The 22,006-nt window shown below is 45.7% G+C and overlaps 1 protein-coding gene across 4 annotated transcripts in view; it reads right to left on the reverse strand.

Annotated features, from left to right (window-relative positions):
• The window catches only part of FLNA (filamin A), a 71,452-nt gene that overhangs the window by 17,233 nt on the left and 32,213 nt on the right, over positions 1–22,006 (reverse strand). Inside the window, exons 16-32 of one of the 4 annotated variants that reach the window (XM_088137750.1) lie at positions 21,582–21,705; positions 20,053–20,213; positions 19,860–19,950; positions 19,250–19,419; positions 18,810–18,927; positions 17,016–17,278; positions 15,617–16,214; positions 14,109–14,282; positions 13,448–13,610; positions 12,399–12,559; positions 10,909–11,079; positions 10,703–10,826; positions 9,697–9,853; positions 8,068–8,257; positions 7,806–7,829; positions 4,237–4,484; positions 710–817 (exon numbers count right to left, since the gene is read on the reverse strand). In XM_088137750.1, coding sequence (XP_087993876.1) covers positions 710–817; positions 4,237–4,484; positions 7,806–7,829; positions 8,068–8,257; positions 9,697–9,853; positions 10,703–10,826; positions 10,909–11,079; positions 12,399–12,559; positions 13,448–13,610; positions 14,109–14,282; positions 15,617–16,214; positions 17,016–17,278; positions 18,810–18,927; positions 19,250–19,419; positions 19,860–19,950; positions 20,053–20,213; positions 21,582–21,705 — 3,045 coding nt within the window. The remainder of the gene's footprint in view (positions 1–709; positions 818–4,236; positions 4,485–7,805; positions 7,830–8,067; positions 8,258–9,696; positions 9,854–10,702; positions 10,827–10,908; positions 11,080–12,398; positions 12,560–13,447; positions 13,611–14,108; positions 14,283–15,616; positions 16,215–17,015; positions 17,279–18,809; positions 18,928–19,249; positions 19,420–19,859; positions 19,951–20,052; positions 20,214–21,581; positions 21,706–22,006) is intronic. The other 3 variants (XM_088137751.1, XM_088137752.1, XM_088137753.1) reach the window with 3 other exon arrangements.

Here is a 22,006-nt window from a genome sequence, read left to right on the forward strand (position 1 = left end):
AGGAGGTAATGTATTTAAAAGAAAAGAAAGCCGTATTTATGCAATTGGCAATTATGGCCATATCTGGTTTGATTCTGAGCTTACAGGTTGTCATTTGTGCTACGGAGGGAGACCATAGTTCAGTGAAGGAGCACTTGCTTTGTATGGGGAAGGTCTCATACTCAGCCCCACTATCTCCAGGTAAAGGATCAGGCAGCTACTAATGAGAAAGCCTGACCCACAGTGGCTCTCCAAGATCTCTCTCTCCCTGCAAGTTGATAATTTCACACTTCTGCTTTTAAATAACATGCTGAACCAAATACATCCTGCATTCCTAATTTCGGATTGCGTATTTCTAGCTTCCCAATGGGGAAAAAAAATAAAAAAAATTCAACTGGCCTCGATGCCTGCATCATCCCTATGTCACAAGAGGGGGATACTGAATTCTTACCCATCACTTCCACAGCTTGGTGGTGCTTCAAGGGACATTTGCTAATCATCTCTGGATAGCATCCCGCCACCCTCCCCACCACAGGAGCATCATCTTTTGTTCTGAGTAATTCAGTTGTGCCGATCTTGGGGAAAGGGCTGGTTCCTGACATCGTACTTTCAAGCAGCACTGTCAGCCCCAAGCAGTGCCAAGGCAAGCAAAGCAGCCATCTGAATTCCATGGGGCAGTTTCCCCACCCCCAGAATGCGCTGGGCTAGCTTTTCCTCTATGAAACTGAACTGTTACTGCTGGTCCCCAGGGCTGCTGTGCACCAGGTGGGTATGCGTAGGGTGGGGCACGCATCGGCTGGGCCATCTGCTGGGGGGTCGTGCGCTCACCATCCAGGGCCTGTGGCAGGAATGGGGCAAGACGGTTAGAATGGATTGACGGAAAGGCCGGCTCAGAGCCATGATATCATTACAGCGCCTCCGTTTCAGAGCTCAAACCCAGAAAACAGACCAACAGTTCTTCTTTGGAGGCCAGAGAGCCACCCCAGTGACGGTAGCTTAGCCACCCACTGTCTGGGAGAGCTCACTGGCAAAGGATAAAACAACTCAGTGCTTGCTATTCAATCATATGGTTCGGACTTCTCTCAATTGGTGCTAATCTTTGAGATTCCATTCTTCCCAAAGCAACAGCCCCAATGCCAAAATATAATACTGCTTTTCAAAAAAGAAAAAAAAGAACGCATTGCAAAGGACTCAGATTTGACCTGGATCTTGCCGCTGCCAAAGTGAGAGCTAGAAACTTGTTTTTAAAAGAACTACTGCTATCTTCAGTAACAATTGCATAACAGAATGAGGGCAACCAAGGAACACTAGGGAGTACACAAGAGAGCAGTTGTCACTCTGGGACACCCCCCCCCGGAGCCACACACTTCAATTCTTTTTATTTAAAGAGCTGTCAAACCAAAAGTGTTTGGTGGCAGCACCTGGCTGACCTTAGTGGAAGGGTCAAGCTTGGTTTGTACTTGGATGGGGGACCACCAGGAAATTCCAATGCTGTAAGTTAGACTGGAAATTGAAAAAAATTGGAAGATCATGGCAAACTATGTCGCTATTGTTGCAAAAAAAAAAAAAAAACAAGATTACTGGGACATGTCCATGAAGTCACCAGGAGGTCCAGTTTGATTTAAGGGAGGCTTTGCTTTTCTAAGACCAGGATCGCACAGAAAAAACTTCGCTGCTTGCCAGCCCAAAATAATGATCTCACTGCAACGTATGTTATATAACAAAGTACCAATTTACATTTGGAGAAGAGGCTCCCTAGAATTACACAGTGGAAGCTCAGCAGAAGAATTTCTCCATTTGCTCATGCACTGAGAGATATTAAAATAGAAAAAGCAGTTTTGGGGTTGTTTTTTTTTAAAGATTTTCAGTACTGCACCTACATTTGGGGGGTTGACAAGAAATGTGTGCGTGCTCTTTGTGTGCAGATGGATTTATTATACAGACTTGTTCTCCATCCTTTTAAAAATCCAAAATACATAGCTGTTGACAGACATGAAAAGAGGTGGCTTGGGGGGAGAGTGGGGGAATAAAGTATCAGCCAAGTCACACAATAGTTGGGATAATGAACTTGCTGGTTGTCATCAAAGTAATGAGCCACCTTAGCAACCGGGAGTCAATGGCCAAGCGGAAAACACGGAGAGATCACCGTGCGGCCTTAGATGAGCCTTCTCCCCACCTGCTGCCTGCCAGATGCCTTCAGTTGCAACTCCTATCACCCCTACCATGGGCCGTGCTGGCTGGGAATGACTGGAGTTGCTGGCCAGCACATCTGCAACCATCAGCTTGGGAGAAGGCTCTCTCAGGCCAACGTGCCTCATTGTGGCACCACAAATTGGCAGTAAGATGCAGATCACGGACCAGCAGGGAGTGGCCGAGAGATATCACAGGATGCTTCAAGTTTGTGTTGGAGGAAGCATACAAAGGGTGGTGCTGCAAAAGCAACACCAAAGGGGAAAATCATCAGTTAAGTTCTTAAGTTTCAGGAACTGCAGAATTAAAAATCTGTGCTCCAAAGGGAAGTCTTCAGCTTGCTGGGCAGGGTAGGGAAGAAAGAGGAAAACAAATCTAAACTTCCCTGATTCGGGGATTCTTGCTTGTTTCTAAACACACAAGAGGAAGGAAGGAAGGAAGGAAGGAAGGAAGGAAGGAAGGAAGGAAGGAAGGAAGGAAGGAAGGAAGGAAGGAAGGAAGGAAGGAAGGAAGGAAGGGAGGGAGGGAGGGAGGGAAGGGACAGGCCCTGCTTGCTTCAATACCCCTCCCTTCCCCCTCTTTTTATTAAGATGAGCCAGGAGGCTCCTTTTGTGTTGGAACCTGGAAAGTGTGACAAACATTTGAACAGGAAGGCTCTGTGTCCAAAAGCCAAACAATGAGTCACATGTTAAAGGAGGATAAGTTGCATGTCACAGTTTTGAGTTTGCTAACTTGCTTTTAACCATCAGATGCCACTGTAAAGCGGAGCGGGGGGAGGTCACTGAAGGAATGGTCTCTTCTTCATGCATACTCCTTCATAACTTTTGTACTCCTTGATTCCACACAGGTGATTTCCACAAGAAAGCATTCTGAAATGCAATTCCTAAACCTAGAAGCTGAAGCAATTCACTTTAAATTCTATTTAGATGGGAGTTGGTGATGTTTGTAATCCTTGACAAGAGGAATACTAATAACCGTTTCCACTGGATTCCAGGCAAACAAGGGGCATTCAAGCCCCTGATGCCTTGATACTTTAAAAAAAAACAAGTTTCTAGCCCTCAGATATACGGTGTGGCAAAATTGGACGAGTTTAAATAAGCTTTCCAGAAAGCAGCTGCAAAGAATATCCAGAGACTGCATAGCTTCTAGCTCCTCCCTTTTTAATTAAGCACATCATGTTTCAAAACTGGATTAGGTAGGAAGCGCTGTCATTGTTGCTCTGGAAAGCAGGCAACTGGGCAATCACTAGTCCAGCAGACATTCTGCTTTGCTCTGCCCAGAAAATACATTCTCTTTGGATCTTGTGAACACAGGAGAAACATAGGGAGCCATGAGGTTTGGCAGTTGCACTGCAGCTAGAGGGCAGTCTTTATGGAAGGGAAAGCACCCTCCACCTCCCACCCCCAAATAGGACAAACAGCAAAAAAACAGGTTTAACAGCCAGATGGCCATCCAGCTCAAGGGCAGCCCGGGACTCAGATCTGAGCTCGGATCTGAGAAGGGGAAGCTATTTGCCTAAGACAAAGAAGGCAGGTTTAAAGGAGAAATGCCTGATCTTCTTCACAGTGTGAACAAGCAGCTTTGTCTCTATCATACAGTCCTCTTTCCTAATAGCCAGCCAATAATTTGATTGATTGCATTTTTTATACAACCCAGAAACAAGAGTTGATCTGTACCAGTTTTACTCATTAACCAATTAGCTTTACACACTGCCCACCTCCCACTCAGGGTTTTTAAACCCAGGCACCACCTGCTTCCTCCCTTTTATTTATCTGGGGTGAAGAGGAAGGACGAGGAGATTGGGGCAGCAATTTCATTAGAGCATTTGGACATATTTGCACACAACATGCTTCTACACATACAGCATCTTTCAGGTGATCCTTTGGCCACCACAGACTCAGATTTTGGGGCTGATGCCTTCCAGGCCCATTCAGTCCGAAGCACCTGAGAGATGATGGCACTTTGTCTGCACAGGAGGCAGTGCATTCCCCACAACAGCTGCCACAGCAGACTCTATGGAGGCTGCTCAACATATAAAGATTTCTCCCACATCAGGGTAAAACTCACCGTAACCTGGAACGGGCTGTTGGGAATATGCTCTCCTCCAAAGCGTACACAGATGACATATTTGCCTGGCTGGGGTGCCGTGTAGAAGATATCAAAGGTACCATCCTCATTTTCCACCACATCAACATCTACCTCTGTGCCATCCGGTGTGCACACCGTGCAGGTCACCTTGCCTTTTCCAGCGGCCTTGGCATCCACAGTGATCACAGTCTCTTCACCAATCTGGATAGTGGGACCAATGCCAGCTCCTAGCAAAAGAACGAACCATGGGAAATGGAGAACGTGATCCCAGCCCACACCCAACCTTTTCTCCTCTCCTCCACTCTGAATCTGCTAAACTCCAAGCCTCTTCAATAATCCAGGCTTCTTCAAACTGGGGCCCTCCACATGTGCTGGGAGGTCAACGCTGGAAGCTCTTATCATAATCTATCTGAAAGAGAGGTTGGATCAGCCTATACACACCTGTCATGCCAATTTTCCCTACACATTTAGTCAGGGAAGGTGGAATCAAAGGGCTGGCTCACCAATAGACAAAAGAATCATGACTTAATTATCAGATTGGGATAACTCAGTGCAGGTCAGAAAAGAGCACCTTCAACAGAGTGCTCCCTAATATTCACAACAGAGTACTTTCAGTACAAACAAAACCAGAGTGCTAGTTCCTTCACCTCTGTTGCTGTTTCAGCAAACACTTCTAATTGTGTGTATCTGTAAACTCTTTTAGAAAATCACCATGTTTAGAAAGGAGCAAGAGCCAAATGGCTGAAAGTGGACCCAACCTCAACTCAGTTCCATATAAGCCAAGGTTGCTTCCCATTCCTTACTACCAGAAGCTTTGGCCCAGTCCTCTCCTTATGCATCTCAGTAGCTTGCTCCCAGTTGCCCATGCACTTCATGCAAGGAGGTGGCTGTTGAGGTGCAAGAGAAGAGTAACTGTAGAGCCTCAATTGCTATTTGCACAGGGATGGAGGGAGAATAGGAGTTAAGAACCCTGCCAAGCTCACACAAGAGGCTGGGAGCTAGATCAGAAGCAACACTTGATACTTCATATCAGCCCTAAGGACCAAATCAGACATCTTCACGTTAAGAATTAGAGCAAGTAATTACTTAGAGTTATTATAGCAACCAAAGCTATGGTCAGTCACTACCAGCAGCAGATTCATGAAGCACGGGAACAGTTTTGCATGACTGGGATCTGCCAATGCCAAAGGTTTTTGGAAGATCTTGTTTCTGCTGGGAAATAAGCCCAAACTTAACATGGGAAGCACAGTGCCATCGATAAAGGTGCTTTTCTGGATTCTGAACAGTATGTTCTAAATGGTCATTAGCTTTTTACCAAGAGAAACCCCAGCTGAAATTCCAATTGGCAGCACACTCTCTATAAACTACAATTCCCAAGGTGCTTTGATACCAGTGTTTCAATTTTCAGCTATTTTGTTCTGAATCTGTTGCTTTTAACATTGAACTCACAAGTTAAGCCAAGTCATCAAGACTTCTATAGCTGCTTATGCTCCTATTTTAGGAATCCAGGATTAGTATTACCAGCTGTGGAAGCATTTCTCAGAATTGGCAAGGCATGTTGGCAAGGGAGATGCCTGAATTTATGTGTTGCCAATTTGGCACACACAAGCAAGCTGTGGGTGAGTGGTTTCCCTGATCAGATTACTCTTATGTCTCACCATCTAGCAAATTAGGTCCATGCTGAAGACCTATGCACCACTTGCAATTTATAGCTCTTTGGATTTCAGAGATCAGCAACTTATTCCCTCATATTGAAAGAATCCAGTAAACTATTACCTGTTCAAGCTCTTAGCTTTCCACATGTCACTGAAGTGCAACTCCCAATATGCATTGGCCAGGTTGGCAAAGACTGGTGGAAATTGTAGTTCAGAAACATCTGGAATGCCACATCTTTCCCTGCTCCTGAGGATCTGTATACCTAGGCCCAGATCAGGCGAAGGAACATCTAGTTCAACATGGTGCTTCCCCAGTGTCCAACCAACTGCCTCTGGAAAGCCGCAGAATGGACAAGAAGGAAACAGCAACTTCTGGTTCATGTTTTCCAGTAATGACCACCTTCAGCACCAAAGATACTATATGGCTGTCATTATTAGCAGCTATGACAACCTTACCTTTCAGTAATTACTGTAATACTTTTTCTGAACCACTAAAGTTGGAGGTTGTCACTACATATTATGCACACTAATCCTGTAATTTTGAGTATGTGCTCTGTGAAGGATTACTGTAGTTCCTTTTAACTATCTTGGATTTTCCCTTTATTCAGCTTCATTTCATAAGCTTAGATTCTTGTATTTGCAGAAAAAGAGAAAAAAACTTCCCTGGTCTGAAAATAATCTCCAGCAGTTCTTCAATTAACATGGGAAATCTTATTAGCCAGCTCTATAAATATAGTCTGTTCCCTGCTTCAAGACTTCTGCACCTTGACAACAGGATTCTTGCAGGTCAAGGTAGTCACTCAAGCCACCCCAAGGCTTGCAACATGCCTGTCTACAGAGAGGAAACCTTCCCCCAAAAGGTTAGGAAACATGCATGATCCCAGTCCATTTATTTCTGATTACAAATGCACACCCTCCACGGTGCAAGCAAGAGGGGTGATTTCAAGAGCATTGCGGGGGGGGGGGGAGCAAGGGAGGGCTACCTGAAAAGGGGGGAGGGGGGAGTTCCAGGACAGCCATGCTGCAATCTTACCCTGACATTTAGATCCACCTGCTTGCTTCTCAGCAGTTCACTGAGTTGAACACAGTCCAAGGTCTTTTTCTACCTCTCAAGGAAAGGTATAGTTTGCCAATCAGGCAGAGTTGCTTGCCAAAATTACAAGTGACCCTTAGCTGAACTATTGGAGGAAAACGTCAGTCATCTCTGCTCAATACTCATGACACATCTGAGCTACATGAAAAGTACAAAGTAATCTGTTCCCAGCAGAGGTAGGACTTGGTTGTTTGTGCAAAGCAGGATCCCTGGGCTCAGTTCCTAGTGTTTGAATGGAGAGCTGAACCATTTCAGGATGTGAAAGTTCTCTACTCTGCTCAAGGCCTGAGAGCTGTGACTGGTTGCAAAACAAAACACTGGACTAGACAGCTCAGGAATCCTTCTTACAGTCTGGCATTTTGATAGTAAAACAATTTATTTTCCCATCAATCTGCCAGAGCTAAATCTGTACAAATTACTCTGATAATCAGTATTTAAAATGACAAGTCTTGACTGACTGATCAGTAAGACTGCAATTTAAAGGCCTACTTTTTTCATTTCCAAGTCATTTCACATCCTAATGTTTTACTAAAGATGTCCCTTTACATGGCAAGAGAAACAATAAATGGCAGCTCTGTATTATTTCTGGCAAATGGCACACCGACATCTGTGACTGATTGGACAGGCCTAGTTCTAGTATGCGTGTACTTTAAAACAGCCTCTTCCAGTTCAAAGTGTGTCCCGCTGCCCAATCTCAAGCAGAGGTGGAGTCCAATGCAGGTGGGGGACCATGTGAGGGGAAAATTGCCGGGGGAGCAAGCAGACATAGGGGGAGGGGGAGCCATCAGCAAGCTGCTTACCTAGCCCATGACCTCCAATCGACACTGAGGTGAAAGGGCAAAGAGCAAGGGTAATCAGAGTGAGACAAAAATCACACAAAACAGTGCACAATTAAAAAACAGACAGGAAACATACATCCCCTTCCCCACAGTGATGCGCAGTGGGGCCGGAGGTGCCCGGCAAAAAGCAGTCTGTGTGGGGCGTGGCATTGGTTCAGCGTGGCTCACCCACCCTCCAGCATCTTCCCCCTCCCTGAGACCCTTTGCCCGGAAGAGCTCTCACCTGTCACCGTACACTTGCTGGCATCCCCAGTTGGTAAAGCGCGGATACGGTAGGGGGAGTAGGGAATCTCGTCCCCACCGTACTTGATGAGAATGGTGTAGCGGCCAGTCATGTCGGGAACATACGACACTGTGTAGGTGCCATCTTGGTTGTCCCGGATGGTGGCTTTTTTGGGTTTGCCTTCAGGATCCTGAGTGAGGAGGAAGGCAAGCAAGCGGACTGAGGTAGAGCCAGTGGAAGGCACCCAAGCTCTAGGTCAGGGTTCCCCAAAGTGGTCAGTATCGACCCCCAAGGGTTGATGGGACTATCCAAGGGGTCAATGTTGTTGTTATTATTCATAATACTATTAGTGAAAGTAGTATTTATTACATTATTTTCATAATATTTGGGGGTCAATGGACAACCAGAAACTTCAAAAAGGGGTTGATGAGCTGAAGAGTTTGAGGACCCCTGCACTAGGTGGTTACCCCAAGTCTGAAATTACCAGATACTGCTAGTAAAACCAGCTGTTCTTTTTCAAGAGACAAGCACTAAAAACTCATTCACTTATTTAGGATAAAGAAAATATCCTAAAGTATGAATAAATCAGGATGGCTACGGAGCAGCTGCGGTCATAACTAACTGAATCATACAATAGAGACCAACAAAGGCTTTGCAGAGCTCCAGATGCATCAGTTTGTAGTTTATGGTCCTTAGTTCAAGCCTTTGACTAAAAATGGGTACAGACTCTCAGTCTCATATGTGTCATCTGATCAATAGCTTCAGATCTAGGAAGTTGAACAAGGGAACTTTAAGACTTTAGATTCTCAAAACAAAGCAAAACAGACACCCACGACATGTCCCAAGTATGAGTTAGCATTTGCATCCTCTTGGGCAGCTGTGTCATTGTGGAGATGAAACAGAAGATCATTGCCGGAGGCCCCAGCAAGTGATTTATGCTCTTATCACCACGCAATTGGCCTACCCTTTACACGGGGCTATCTGTCTACTGGTGGGCGACAATTGCTATAACCATGTAATACTGGGGTCGCAGGCACTGTTTTGGTTACCGGTAGGTTCCCATGTACAATTCAAGGTGCTGGTTTTAACCTCTTAAGCCCTTAAGTCTTGGCTCTTAGTCATCTTCAGGACTGCCTTCCCAGAAGATTAAGGGACCAAGGACTCAAACAATCTGGTTTCATTATGGTGGCCCTTGTGTTATGGACTATCTTACCCATACAGGCCAGGTTAGTGGCCATTCTAATGGCCTCCTGGAAGCGAAAAGGGAGGCTGTTTAGGGGATGATGGGTGGGTGCCATCAGAATTATTGTAGGAGTGTTGGGGGGGGGGTTATTTTGTTTTTATTGCTTTACTGTTGTAAAATGCCAGTGTCCCTTAGAATATGGCACTATATTAAACAAACACTTCCAGCAATTCATTCAGAGAGATAAGAGACTGCCCATCTCCAGCTTATGAAAATCCTTAACTGGCTCACAATCCTCTTTTTCCCATTTATTGTTTCGCTGAGTATTTACTTGCGAATTATCTATTGGTTCTGCACATCTAGCAACAGCAAGAACCCCCCACCAAGAACTTTGTTTTTCACTTGGTATCCCTGCAATCCCATCTCTGTGGCCTATTTCCACTTACTGTGATCTGTACAGCCAACAAGCCTTCTCCAGCATCCTTAGCGTCAATTGTAAACTCCACTGGCAGACTGGCTGGTACACCTGTAGTATTTAGCCCTGGACCACTGGCCTTCACCTTGCTGGCATCGTGAGTAGGTAGAACCTTAACCTTGAATGGGCTGGAGAAACACAAGAAAGAAGAAATGCTAGGTATAGGTAGAGTTTACCAAAAGGTCTAAGGACTCCTTCTGCACTTCTAAGGTGCACAGATGCTCCTCAGCATTAGCAATTACTCTTATTGTCCTCTTTCACAATATAAGGTAATCTTCCTAAACTGACACCCATCTAAGAAGTTGGAATGGCACCCTCAGAATTCTTTTCAGCCATGCCAGTTGAATTTTGAGAAGTTCACTCTCAACATATTGAGACAGCACTAGGCTGAAAAAAACTGGAACAGGGACTAAGGGCTGCCCATTTTCAAACTAGCTACAAGAGCAGATTCAATGAAAGCTTTTGGTGCAGCTTCAGCTTCAGCACCCATACATAAGCGGGGAAGGAAATCCCCTGAGCATCTTCTGGCTTTCTTCTTACATTACAAACCACAATAATGAGGAATATTAAGAGTTAGCTCAAGATACCATCCTAGTAACCCCCAACATTTGTTACTATGGAATTAGGCCCAGCTGACTTTTTTTTTTTTTTTTTTTTAACAGCCAGGTCTGCTCTTTCTTAATACTTCTGATTCCAAAGGCTATAAAAAAGACTGTCCACAGACTGTCCATGACTGTCACTAACACTGTAATATGTATGAAGCAGGAAACCGCCCTGAAAGGCATCCCAAATGCTATTAGAAGCTCTGCTCAGTCCCTTTGAGCTTCCACTTTTCAGATATGATTCTTCTTTGGGAAAAGACAGATCTTCATCATAAGGACCAGAAGTTTGCTAATGAATGCTATTTTTCTGCATTTTTGCCAGAGAGGCTTTTGATGCCAGTATCTGTTCTTTGGCCTTCACCAATCCATTCCTACCTGTGAGGCACCTCGTCATCTCCATAGTGCACAGCAATGCTGTACGGGCCTTCACGACTTGGTACGTAACTTGCAGTCTGAGTCCCATCAGCATTATCCACAACATCTACAGGTTCAACCACTCCTGTAGGACAAGGGCAACAGGTGAGGGATGAGCCAAGCCCAAGGAAGATATTATTTGCCCAGTCAAGAACAGATTTACTTACCCTTTGGACCTTGAACTTTAACCTGGAGGGGTGCCACACCTGCCTTGCTGGTGTCCACTGTAAAGGACTGGGGAACATTAGCTCTGACAACCCCAGGAGTCAGGCCAGGACCTGAACATTTTACCTTGGATGAATCTACTACATCATGCACGGGCACTTTGAATGGGCTTCCTAAAGAGAAGAGAGAAGCTGAATCAGAACCAAGGAGCTGCACCATGGACTAAGCATATGCTTCCAGTATTTTTTTTAAAAAGGCTTTTTGAGTTCTCTCCATCCATTGCTTATTGTGAAAGAGACACATTTGTAATCCTTATTTTCAAACCCTCTCTGCTATCCTCTGCTTACTTTTTTGGCCTTTAAAGAGACTTGAGAAGTATAGGTTTTAGCAAGTGATCAACCAATTTGGTGACTCTGAACATGTTCTAGCCACAGGATGACAATACCTGTGCTACTAGTGACCAGCACCAGGATGCTACAATAGCTTGGACAGGCGGCTTGTATTCAGCCCAGGACACCACAATGTACCCTCTCAGTTCTATGCCAGTAGTTAGAAGTTCCTGCTCCACCCCTCCTGGTTTGGTAATTATTGCTTAGATAAGAGCAGCTGAAGTGTTCCAAGAACTTAAACACAGCTTATGGACTCCTTTTTGTAGAAGCAACCAAGCTGAGAACATCCATGTTGTTAACCTTTTGTTCAAGACTGGCCACTCCACAATAGTGGGTTATGCCTATAGAAAGGCTGGGAAATCTGGGGTGCAGGGTAGAGATTCAGCCCGAAAGCTCGCTGGCTGACTTTGGGCCAACCACTGTTTCTCAACCCAGTGCCCCTCACAGGATTGTTGTTGTACAAATAAAATTAGGGAGATTCCCCATGAGTGCCCAAAGAAAAAGCAAGATATAAATGCAACAAATAATTAGGCAATCATCTTTGGGCCAAAGGCTGGATATGGCCCACAAAGTTTCTTCATCCAGACTAAGATTGGGATGAAATATACATGCCCAGAATGGAGGAAGAGGAAGCCTGGCTGCTTCTTCCATCATCAAACTCATCATGATCTCTCTGCCCATATTGCAAAGAAAATGACTCCCCCTTTCTCTGTGCTGGAGTCACCCAGCCACACTCAAAGGGACTGGGTCTCCTCCTCCATAGAGAGACTGCTACTCTCTAGGCGTGTAGGACTTCAGGCGGGGAAGGCTTTTACCCAACTCATGTTATCTTATCATCCTAAAAAGGCAATCTGGTCTTCTATCCTGGAATTGTTTCCCCCACCCAGCTCTGATCATAGCCTAGAAAACTGCCAAGCTAGTGAAAATAGAGTCATAGATACCATTTAAGTTAGGTTGCATGCTCACGCTCAGGGCCCGGATAGGTTCCTTGTTGAAGCCCTCAGGGATTGCCCCCACCCAAGCTAGCTCAGCTACCAAATTCTAACTTGCAATCAGTGCTGCCATCACCAGCCTATTATCGCTATATCCTGCTCAAGCCATACCTGGCACTTGGTGGCCACCATATGTGACATTAAGGTTGTAGGTGCCAGGTTCATAGGGGATGTACTCCACAGAACAGCTGCCATCTTTGTTGTCAGTGCATGACATTTTTGCTTCAGAGGGACCTTCAACTGCTAGGCCCAGGCCACCAGTACCAGCACCCCTGTAGTAGAAAGAAGAAACAACTGGGTCAAGCATTCCAAACAGGCCCCTAATCTTTGAACCCAACCTGCGTAATAGGAAATTGCAGCTGCTATGAGCAGGGAGAGAGAGAGAGAGAGGGAGAGGGAGAGAGAAGGAATCTGAAAGTTAAAACATTTCAGTAAGACTACATCAATCTGGAGGGATGGGCAGCCCAAACTTTATATGTTCCAATTTGGAACCAAGGTATTTGTAAAGTTTACAGAAATCATCCTGGATCTCTGAAGGATGTAGTTATATCTTAATTGGATTCCATTCCTACAGCCCTGCACTTCTGTTTAGAGCCCTAAAACCTACTTAGGGTTATCTCTTTCTCCTACCAAATGCTTATGGCTTTATTACTTGTCTTCTCAGCAATGGTATGTGCTTCAGAGCCTTCCAAAACACCCACCACAAGTTTGCATTTTAGTCCAACATGCTTTGCAATAATCTCAGGGGGAAGCATTGAAGTAGTTGGTTTACTTCAAGAGTATACAATCTGAGTTCCAGCACCATATATAGTGCCCCAAACCCTTAAGTATGGCTCCCAGAGCATGTTCAAAAATTGATGCCAAACTCTAATTTGTAGTGTGATTACAGGGAAAAATTGCAATTGCAAATTACAGGAGGGAGTGATCATACTATCTATACTCAATTAATTTGATTCACCCAATGCCTGCCTCTCCTCCCCCCACCCTTCAGTGACATTCCACTGAAAGGCTAAATATAGCCGTAAAAGGTGTATTCCTGATCTGCTTAAATATATGCCTTTTTTGGAAGTGCAGGTAAAAGTAGGCAGCCCAAACTAAGAGCTACCCTTGTTCATTCCCCCTTTTCAAACACTGCTGCATATGCTTTTTCTAGTTTTTACCTTGTCTCCACCGTGAACTTATTGGGCTTGTTGGTGGTCCCACTCTGGATGCCAGGCCCGTGCACTCTCACCCTTGCGGGGTTACATCCTTCAGTTACCGGTACACGGAATGGGCTACTCGGTACGGGGCTGCCATCATAGGTCACATCAACTGAGTGGACACCTAAAGGGAGACAAGGAGAGGTATAAGGAGGGCCTACTCCTAAGCACTTTTGGAGGTTACACAACTGGCTGCGCTTCTTCACCTAACACAAACACATCCTATGTCAGCCCTTTACGTTCGTCCGGACAAGAAGCACCATCCATGAGTACTAACACTACCTTTATCGTAAAGTTACAGTAACAGAATCTTGCAAGTCTGAAAGTACCTCTCCCCTCTCTTATTTTACTCTCCCAAAAACTAAGGAGGGTCCCTTCTGAGATGTTTTTTCTATCTCTACCCCTCCTTCAGACTCAGATTCCATTTATCAGACCGTTGTCTAGGCTGTGGCTCTTCCTCCTGTCTCCCAAGATCATTCCCACATACCATTACATCCTTTCATCTTCTAAAAAAAGCAGGCCTGCAGAGCCAGCGGATCAAAGAAGCACTAGTTCCTTCTATCCCACCCATGTCAACCAGGATCCCTCCATCACTTTTATGCATCTCTTTCCCCTAACTTACCATCTTCATAGGGTGTGTACTCCACATTGTAGGTGCCATCGCCATTGTCACGCACGTAGCTGTCTGTAAGGTTTCCTGAGGGATTGGATACTCTGGTTTTGATGTGAGGGCCCCCGGCCTTAGTTAGGGCTCGGGCATCCACATTGAACTCTGTTGTGGCTTCACGGAATACACCTGGCGAAAGCATCAGCAGCATCAGTAAGGCAGGCCTTAGAAAACAGACTCTCCAACCTGCCTGCCCAAACCTCCATCTCGCTTGCATCCTGACTTACCAACACCTTGGATCCCCTGTAATATCCAGTACCACTAGGCGAGGTATTTAAGTTAGTACTCATGGACCCCAACTGAAACCCAGAAGGTCATCCTCAGTCTGTTCTGTTTATCATTAAGGTATCCTACAGCTGAAAGCCAGTTTGATGTTGTGATTAAGACACCAGGCTAGAAACCAGGAGACTGTGAGTTCTAGTCCCGCCTAGGCATGAAGCCAGCTGGGTGACCTTGGGCCAGTCACTCTCGCTCAGCCCTAGGAAGCAGGCAAGGGCAACCCACCTCCAGTAAAACCTTGCCAAGAAAACTGCAGGGACTAGTCCAGGCAGTCACCAGGGGTCAAGACTGACTCAAAGGCATAATAATAATGATGATGAAAAATAATCTGGCAGCCACGAGAAGCCAAGGACAGAGAATTCCCACCCAGACAGCTTTCAACCTCATATGCATGCTTTCCAGCATACCCTCAAGTCCTCTTATTATAAAGCCCCAGGCTTATGTAAAATGATTTGCCAACACACTATGTAACTAGCAACAAGCATACATACTCTATATCATGTATTTTAGTTCCTGGTCTATATGGCTGTGAATATGTTTTAGGAAAACAGCTAAAGGTCTCTGGTATCCTTCTCTATGACTACAAGAAACAGAATTAGTCCCAAAACAGAGAATGGCAGGAAACCTAAGTAGTGCTCAAGTATTTGCTTTTACAGATGGTCCTCACTTAACAACTATGCATTCAGCAACTGTTCGAACTTACAATGGTGCTGAACACGTGGTACCTATGACTGGTCCTCAAAGTTGTGGCCATTGCAGTGTCTCTGTGGTCACGTGATCATGAGCTGAGTGCTCAGTGACTGGCTTACGATTATGACATTGCAGCATCCACAGTCAACGTGATCCCCATTTGCAACCTTCACTGCCAGCTTCCAACAAGCAAAATCAATGGGGAAGTCATAAATGGTGATCACATGATGTTGTGCTTAATGCAGCGCAGGATTTGCTTAACGACGGAAGTGCCATCACTAAGTGGTGCGGTCAGGTGATGTTGCGCTTTACAACCGTGTCACTTAGTGATGGAAATTCCAGTCCCAATTGCCATAGTTAACCAAGGACTACCTGTACTCTGCAGCCACAGAAAGTCAGCAGACATATTCATGAGAACACACCTGGCCTTAACCTATTGCCAACTGCTCAGTATCTGAGTCTCAGTGCTTTGGATCATCCCCCACCTTGCTTACCTTTGCCTTCCACTCCAGGACCATAGACTTTAATGCCAGATGTATCCACCGCTGGTTCCACGTTGAGCTTACTGGGGAAGTTTGGTACAGGCTGCCCACCGTATTTAATGGTGATGGTGTAGATACCAGGGCAGAGTGGGATGTAAGTGATGGTGTAAGTGCCATCCCCATTGTCCCGCACATGGACCTCTGCCTGCGTGCCGCTTTCCGAGATGATCTCGATAGTGAGCTCAGCGCTCCCAGCGCTAGAGCAGTCCACACTGAACTCTCCTGCCTGCCCTGCTGTGGCATGCTCCAGCCCTGGTCCAGAGCACTTCACTTTGGATGGATCGAAGCCAGGCACCACCTGGGCTTTGAAAGGAGAGCCTGGCACATGGGTGTCCGCAAAGAGGATATTGATATTGTACTCTCCGGGTTCTGTGGGCAAGTAGGAGACTGAACAAGTGCCATCCCCATTGTCCAGGCATTCTATTTTGGCCTCGCAGGGGCCCTCCACAGTCAGGCCAAGGCCTCCATTTCCAGCCCCCTTGGTATCAATGGTGAAGGGGGCAGGAGTGCCAGCCAAGCCGCCCTTCAGGCCTGGTCCATAAGCCTTCACCTGGAGAGCAGGATGGGGGAGAGAAGTTGACTTAATTTATAAGCAAGATCTCCTTAAAAAAAACACAAAATATTGTATCCCCTTCCAAAGACAATCCTTTGCTACTATACCCAGATGGAGAGAGATGCTTTATAACTTATATTTATTTAAAACATTTATATAGCTGCCCATCTTGTACCAAACTTTGGGCGGTATCCCTCCCCACTCACCATGCTGGCTAGGGCTACCATGAACTGTAATTAAGCATTTGGAGGGACACATGTTCCTCACAGCTGAAGGAGGGCACTGTAGTGAGCAAAGGAAAATTCAGTGCACTGAACTTTCTTGAAAGTCTCCACCCACTTTCCAGGCTACATTTTGGGTCACCATTTATTAGAGAGCCAAATATAGGGAAGTACTGAAGACAAGAATGTTCTTATCTAGACATTAAGTCTGTAGAACTCCAAGAGACCAGTCTGTGGAACCAACCCAGCATCTCCCCACACATACAGTGAGATTCAAGCACTGGCTGAACCTCCAAAGGATCATTTATCACATTACAGCTGCCTCTCCATGATGCATGACTTACTCACACAGTACATACACAAGTTCACTCATCTGAACCCCTTGTGTTACCTAGGAATGGCTCATGCCAATAAATAGGGTGTGATCCTTTGACCCTGAGGACCATATTCCCTAACTAGAATTTTCTTGGCTGAATTCGGGCAAGACTCTATAATCTAATTTAGAACAGAAGGGCTTTAAATTAGATGGAGAGAATAGACATTTTCCAAGGCACCCACCAAGAACTGGGACTCTTACCTTCGATGGATTAGTGGGAGGTACTGCCTCCACAGGGAAGGGACTGCCTGGGACAGGCACTCCATCATAGGTGACATCCACTTCGTAGGGACCTTCCTCTCGGGGAATGAACTTCACCACACTGTTGTCTGAGCTCAAGCCTGGCTCTACTTTACAGGGCACAGGCTTACTGGATGGGCCTGTGATTTTGGCAGCCACCTTGCCTTGGCCTCCAGCCCCCTTGGATTTAACAGTGAACTCCTGGTCTTTGCCCACTTCCACTTCTGCAAGAACCAAGTGCACATTTATGAAGGTCAAATCTTGAACGGATATGACATTTTTGACCTAACCTGCCCCATTTGCCCCAGAATAAAGGGAGGATTCCACCCACAAATCTCCTATACTTTGCAAATCCTTTGCCAAGATATCTGAGGTGACTCTTCTTTTCCTGGGTAGCCATTTAGATTTACACCCCATATCCCAAGGCTTGGAGAAGGTGACCATATTTTGCAGCTGGAGTTAAGCTGAGGGGAGAGAATGATACTGTTGGCATGACTAATATTTCCTGAAAAAAACAAGGCAGCCTTGGAGTGTTTCCAGTCATTTTGCCCTGGCAAGTCTCCAGGAAGGGAAAAGTTTTATTCAGGAACCACTAGGGAGGTTTCTAAAGACATGCCTCCTCTTTAAGTAACTTTTCCATCACCCCATGGAACACTGGAACTATAGCTGGGGTAGTGGGGGGTGGGGTGGGGTGGGGTGGAAACTTTTGTAATCAATGTGTCTGAGGATAGAGAGTTCTGCTTATGGCAGGGAGTTATCCTAATTTAAATTTACACTGATAGCGAACAGACCTAGAAGAAGGCATCTTGTCTGGACGTACAGTCAGTGCTGTACATGCATGCCCTTATAGCAACCCCAATCTATAGTGGAGGGTGGGGAAGAGATAACCACAGAGCATCTCAAGGTCTTGATGCTGCCCATGATCACAACTGCATTCAGTTTATCCTTACAATTCAACAGTGTATCAAATATGTTCTAAGATATGGTTCACAGCTCTAGATTGGCCAGGAGCAGGAAGCTAGATGGCAAAGATAAAAATGGCCATCACAGTCCAGGGTAAATCTAATGGAGACTGACAGAGGAGGGGCACATCTACAGGAGAAACAGTTGAGCTAAATGTGTTGGCAGCATCTTTGTGTAATATAATCTGGCCTTGAGAATCTCAGCTTTCAGTGATGACAAAACCCCAAACATGATTGCGCACCTACAGTCTATATTCTAGCAGAACTACACCTTTTATTCAACCCATGAATATACTAGGTTCTATTTTGTCATTTGAATCATGTCCTGTGCAAACTTCCCAGAGGACATCTGGTCCTGACAGAAAGCTGGAACAGACAGGCTCTTGGTCCAGTCCCAGAAGACAACTGTTAGCAGATGCTAGACAGCTGTACGCACCGGCTTTTTATCGAACTCTCAATTCAGGCATGGTCTAAAAATGGATGTGGAACCTAAAGCCCTCCAGATGTTGTGGGCTACAATTTTCATCCATGATGTATATATTTTATATTGGCAACAGAATTCGACATCTTGAAAATCATTGTTTAAAAAAAAAAAAAAACAAGCAATAAGTTTCCAGCTTCTACAGCAGCTAAAAAAATATGTTAGCCTAATGCAGTACAACATCTCCAGAAGCTGAGAGGGGCTCAAGAAAAATCACAGCAATCAGAGATGAGTACTATGTGTAACTCAGCATCCTTCCCTGTGATTAAGAAGCAAAAGCAAGCATAGAATTGAAACCACTGGGATACGTACTGTCTCCAAGTCCAGAGATCTTGATCTTGCTGAGGTCCAGGGTGGGAGCTACTCCCACATTGAAAGGACTTTTGGGAATGTGGTCTCCCCCATATGTTACATTTACTCCAATGTTACCCTGAAACACAAGAAATATCCTGGAGTCACTTATCACTGTCTGTGCAGGCCCCCTAGCCTGCCTTGCATATTTCCCCTTCTATGAAGCCCCTATCCTTCCTACTGCCTTCCCATCGAGACTCTCCCTAGGAGTCACTTATTTAAGGGAAGAGGGGGGTAAGGCTGCCAAGTCCCGCCCACTGGCTGTCTAGCAAGATTTCAATCGAAAGCCTTGCTTTACTAAGGTGATAAATCTGTGCAAAGCCTCTAGCAGTTCACTATTTAACAAGACACCATGTTTCAGGTGTATCTCTGAAAACCATCCTCTCCTTCCCGTAACATACCTGCTGCACAGGGGTGTACTTGACAGTATAGGTGTTATCATGGTGGTCAATTATTTCAGAGTCTCTTACGGCATCTCCCTTGGCTGGACCCGTGAACTGCACATCCAGTTTGGCCTTCCCAGCTGGCTTGGTGTTGACCGTGAAATGGGTTGGCTTCCCCATCTCCACACCTGAGGAAGAGGGAAAAGCTTTCAGCTTTCCACGGGCTGGCAGGCATGCTTTCTGCTTCATTTATGGATTTTTGCACCAGGGACTTCCAGGGGGGAGAATGCACTTTATTTTTTCCCAGGGGCTTTGGAAGGTTGAAGCTCACAATATTAAAATTCATTCTAAAACTGGCAGACACCTACCTTGAGAGAACCTCAGGAAGCCAACCCAACCACAGACAAGGAAATGATGCACCTTATTGAATAAGTTAAAAGCTTCTCCAGGACATTACTGTTTAATGTCAATATTTACAAAGTCTGCATGACATTGTTTTTATCCACTCATTAGGACTGAGTTCTGTTCTGCTTGCAAGTGGCTGGATCAGCAGTTCCAGACACAACTTCTAAGCTCCCGGCTCCTATTTGTAATGTATAGCTGTTTGCAAAGTGTATCCCCAACTCACCAGTCCTGTTGAGGCCAGGTCCCTCAGCCTTGACTTTGCTGGCATCATGTGAGGGTTCCACTTTGACTCTGATGGGGCTGGTGGGGGTGGCCTAGAGATCAAGAAGAAGCAAGTGAAAACTGTAGCTACCTACAGGTGACTCTCTCCCATACCTCAGCAATTTTGCAGTGGCCCCTCTGAGAAATGGTCTCACCTGGTCAGCAAAAAGCACCATGATTGTGTAGCTTCCAGCACCCCGGGGGGTATATTTGACGGTGAAGGTGTCATTATCATTCCGAATAATGTCAAAATCTATATCAGCCTCGGCTGGGCCCACCACACCTGGGGCACACTTGATGCCAATGCTCACATCACCTTTAAGAAGAGACAAGTCAGCACACGTTAGAGGCATCTAAATGCATTACTAAAACCTGCTCCTGCAATCCTGACACAGATCCCGAAGCCTGAAAGTGGGCCAATCTGTCCCCATATAGTGCAGCCCTTGAAGTCTATCAACCTTGGCTTCAATCTTCACTTTAAATGTTTGTTGAGGAGAATTGTTTCTCCAGTGGGCAATTCTGGTCTTTCCTGGGGCAGCCATGGCAGTAAAATAAAGGCAAAGATGCAGGCCATCAATCTACACATGAAGTGTACACAAGACTTAGGATACTTTTTATAATATACCCCTAAATCCTTGTAGCCTTAGAAGAAATCAAGGCTGGAGAGTAGCTAGCAAGGTTCTAGGGCATGGGAAAGAAAACAAAGCAAGGCCAGAATTGCTCATGTTGATTGCTAATTCCTTTCTGTAGCTTGTTCAAGGATACACTGTACAGTATGAACAGAGCAGTGCAATTAAAGCATTATGCCAAGCAATTGGGAAGGAAGTTTAGTTACTATTTGCCATAGAATACAGATTACTACAACTTAGATATATACACCCTGCTCTGTCTCCGTAGTCCACTGCACTTAGAAATTAGCAGAGAGAAAGACAGAAAAGCATTTTCAAGCCATGGGTTGCTTGCACATTGAGAAGCTTTGAAACAAATTGTCCTCCAGATGCTGTGGGACTCTAAATCCCATTATATCGACTGCTGGCCATGGCGGCTAGAGCTGATGGGAGTTATATCTGGGCAACATCTGAAGCAGCGCAGCTCTCTCTCCCCCCCTCTTGCTTTCATCACGTCTGTCACCCGCATTGTGAGATGTGTAACCATGGGGGGGGGCAGGGAAGAGAGAGAAGCTAGTGAAAGGGATGCCAAAGGCACAACCTTCTCAACACAAACAAGGCAATGAACAGCAGCAGTTAGGCTACAAAAGGCTTCAGAACTGGGCATCAGAAGTGGAGAAGCCAGACTAAGCCAAAGGGCCAGAAAGATTGTATAGCCTTGTCTTTTGTTCCCTTGGCTGCCAGAAGGAGAAAGGGAGGGGGAGCAGGAAACAAAAGTCAATTTTTATGTGCTGCCCTTCAGCATTAAGTACTTCTTAGAGCAATTTACAACACAAGCATTTATTCTTGGCTCCCCAATTAAGAATGAGTCTGAAATGTCCCCACCTCCAAGCCTAAATCAGACCAAGGTTGGTGTACTTCAGAAGACTAGCTTCTCAGAGCTAACTCTCAGTCCGAATGAGACTGCGCTGGAAGGTGGAGGGGGCGGGGGTGGTATGGGGGTGGCCCACTCCTCCGCCTCCTTTCCAGCAGCGCCAGACATTCCAAGGCATTAAGGATGGAAACGCTCAACTCACCCTGCCCAGCTTCTGTGCAATCCACCGTAAAGTAGGTTGGCTCATGAGCCTTTAAGCCAGTCTTTGCCACACCAGGACCATACACTTTCACTTTGTTGGGATGACTGCCAGCTCCGACATTTACCTAGAGATACAAGAATGCCAAGTTTTGTCTTTGAACTTGGGGCTGGAGAGGTGGGAGAGGATAGGTGCTCTCCCCAAAACTAGAATATGTATCTTAGAAAAGTTCCTGGAGTCCACACAGCAAGAAGGTAGCTCCTTTACCGCTGGTGCTTGGGGATCTGTCTGAAGAGGGTAAGTGAAAGGGCAGGCTATAATAGAAACAAGGAAGGAATGAAATCTAACAGGAGCCCACCCATGCTGCCCTTGCAACAGAATAGATTTGTTTACAAGGGGAAACTGCTCTATTCAGTGCCCAGAGTCCA

The sequence above is a fragment of the Python bivittatus genome, unplaced genomic scaffold (assembly GCF_059951505.1).
Source record: "Python bivittatus isolate LINGU-HERP-01145 unplaced genomic scaffold, Pbiv_v1 ctg000220_np1212, whole genome shotgun sequence".
NCBI lineage: Eukaryota > Metazoa > Chordata > Lepidosauria > Squamata > Pythonidae > Python > Python bivittatus.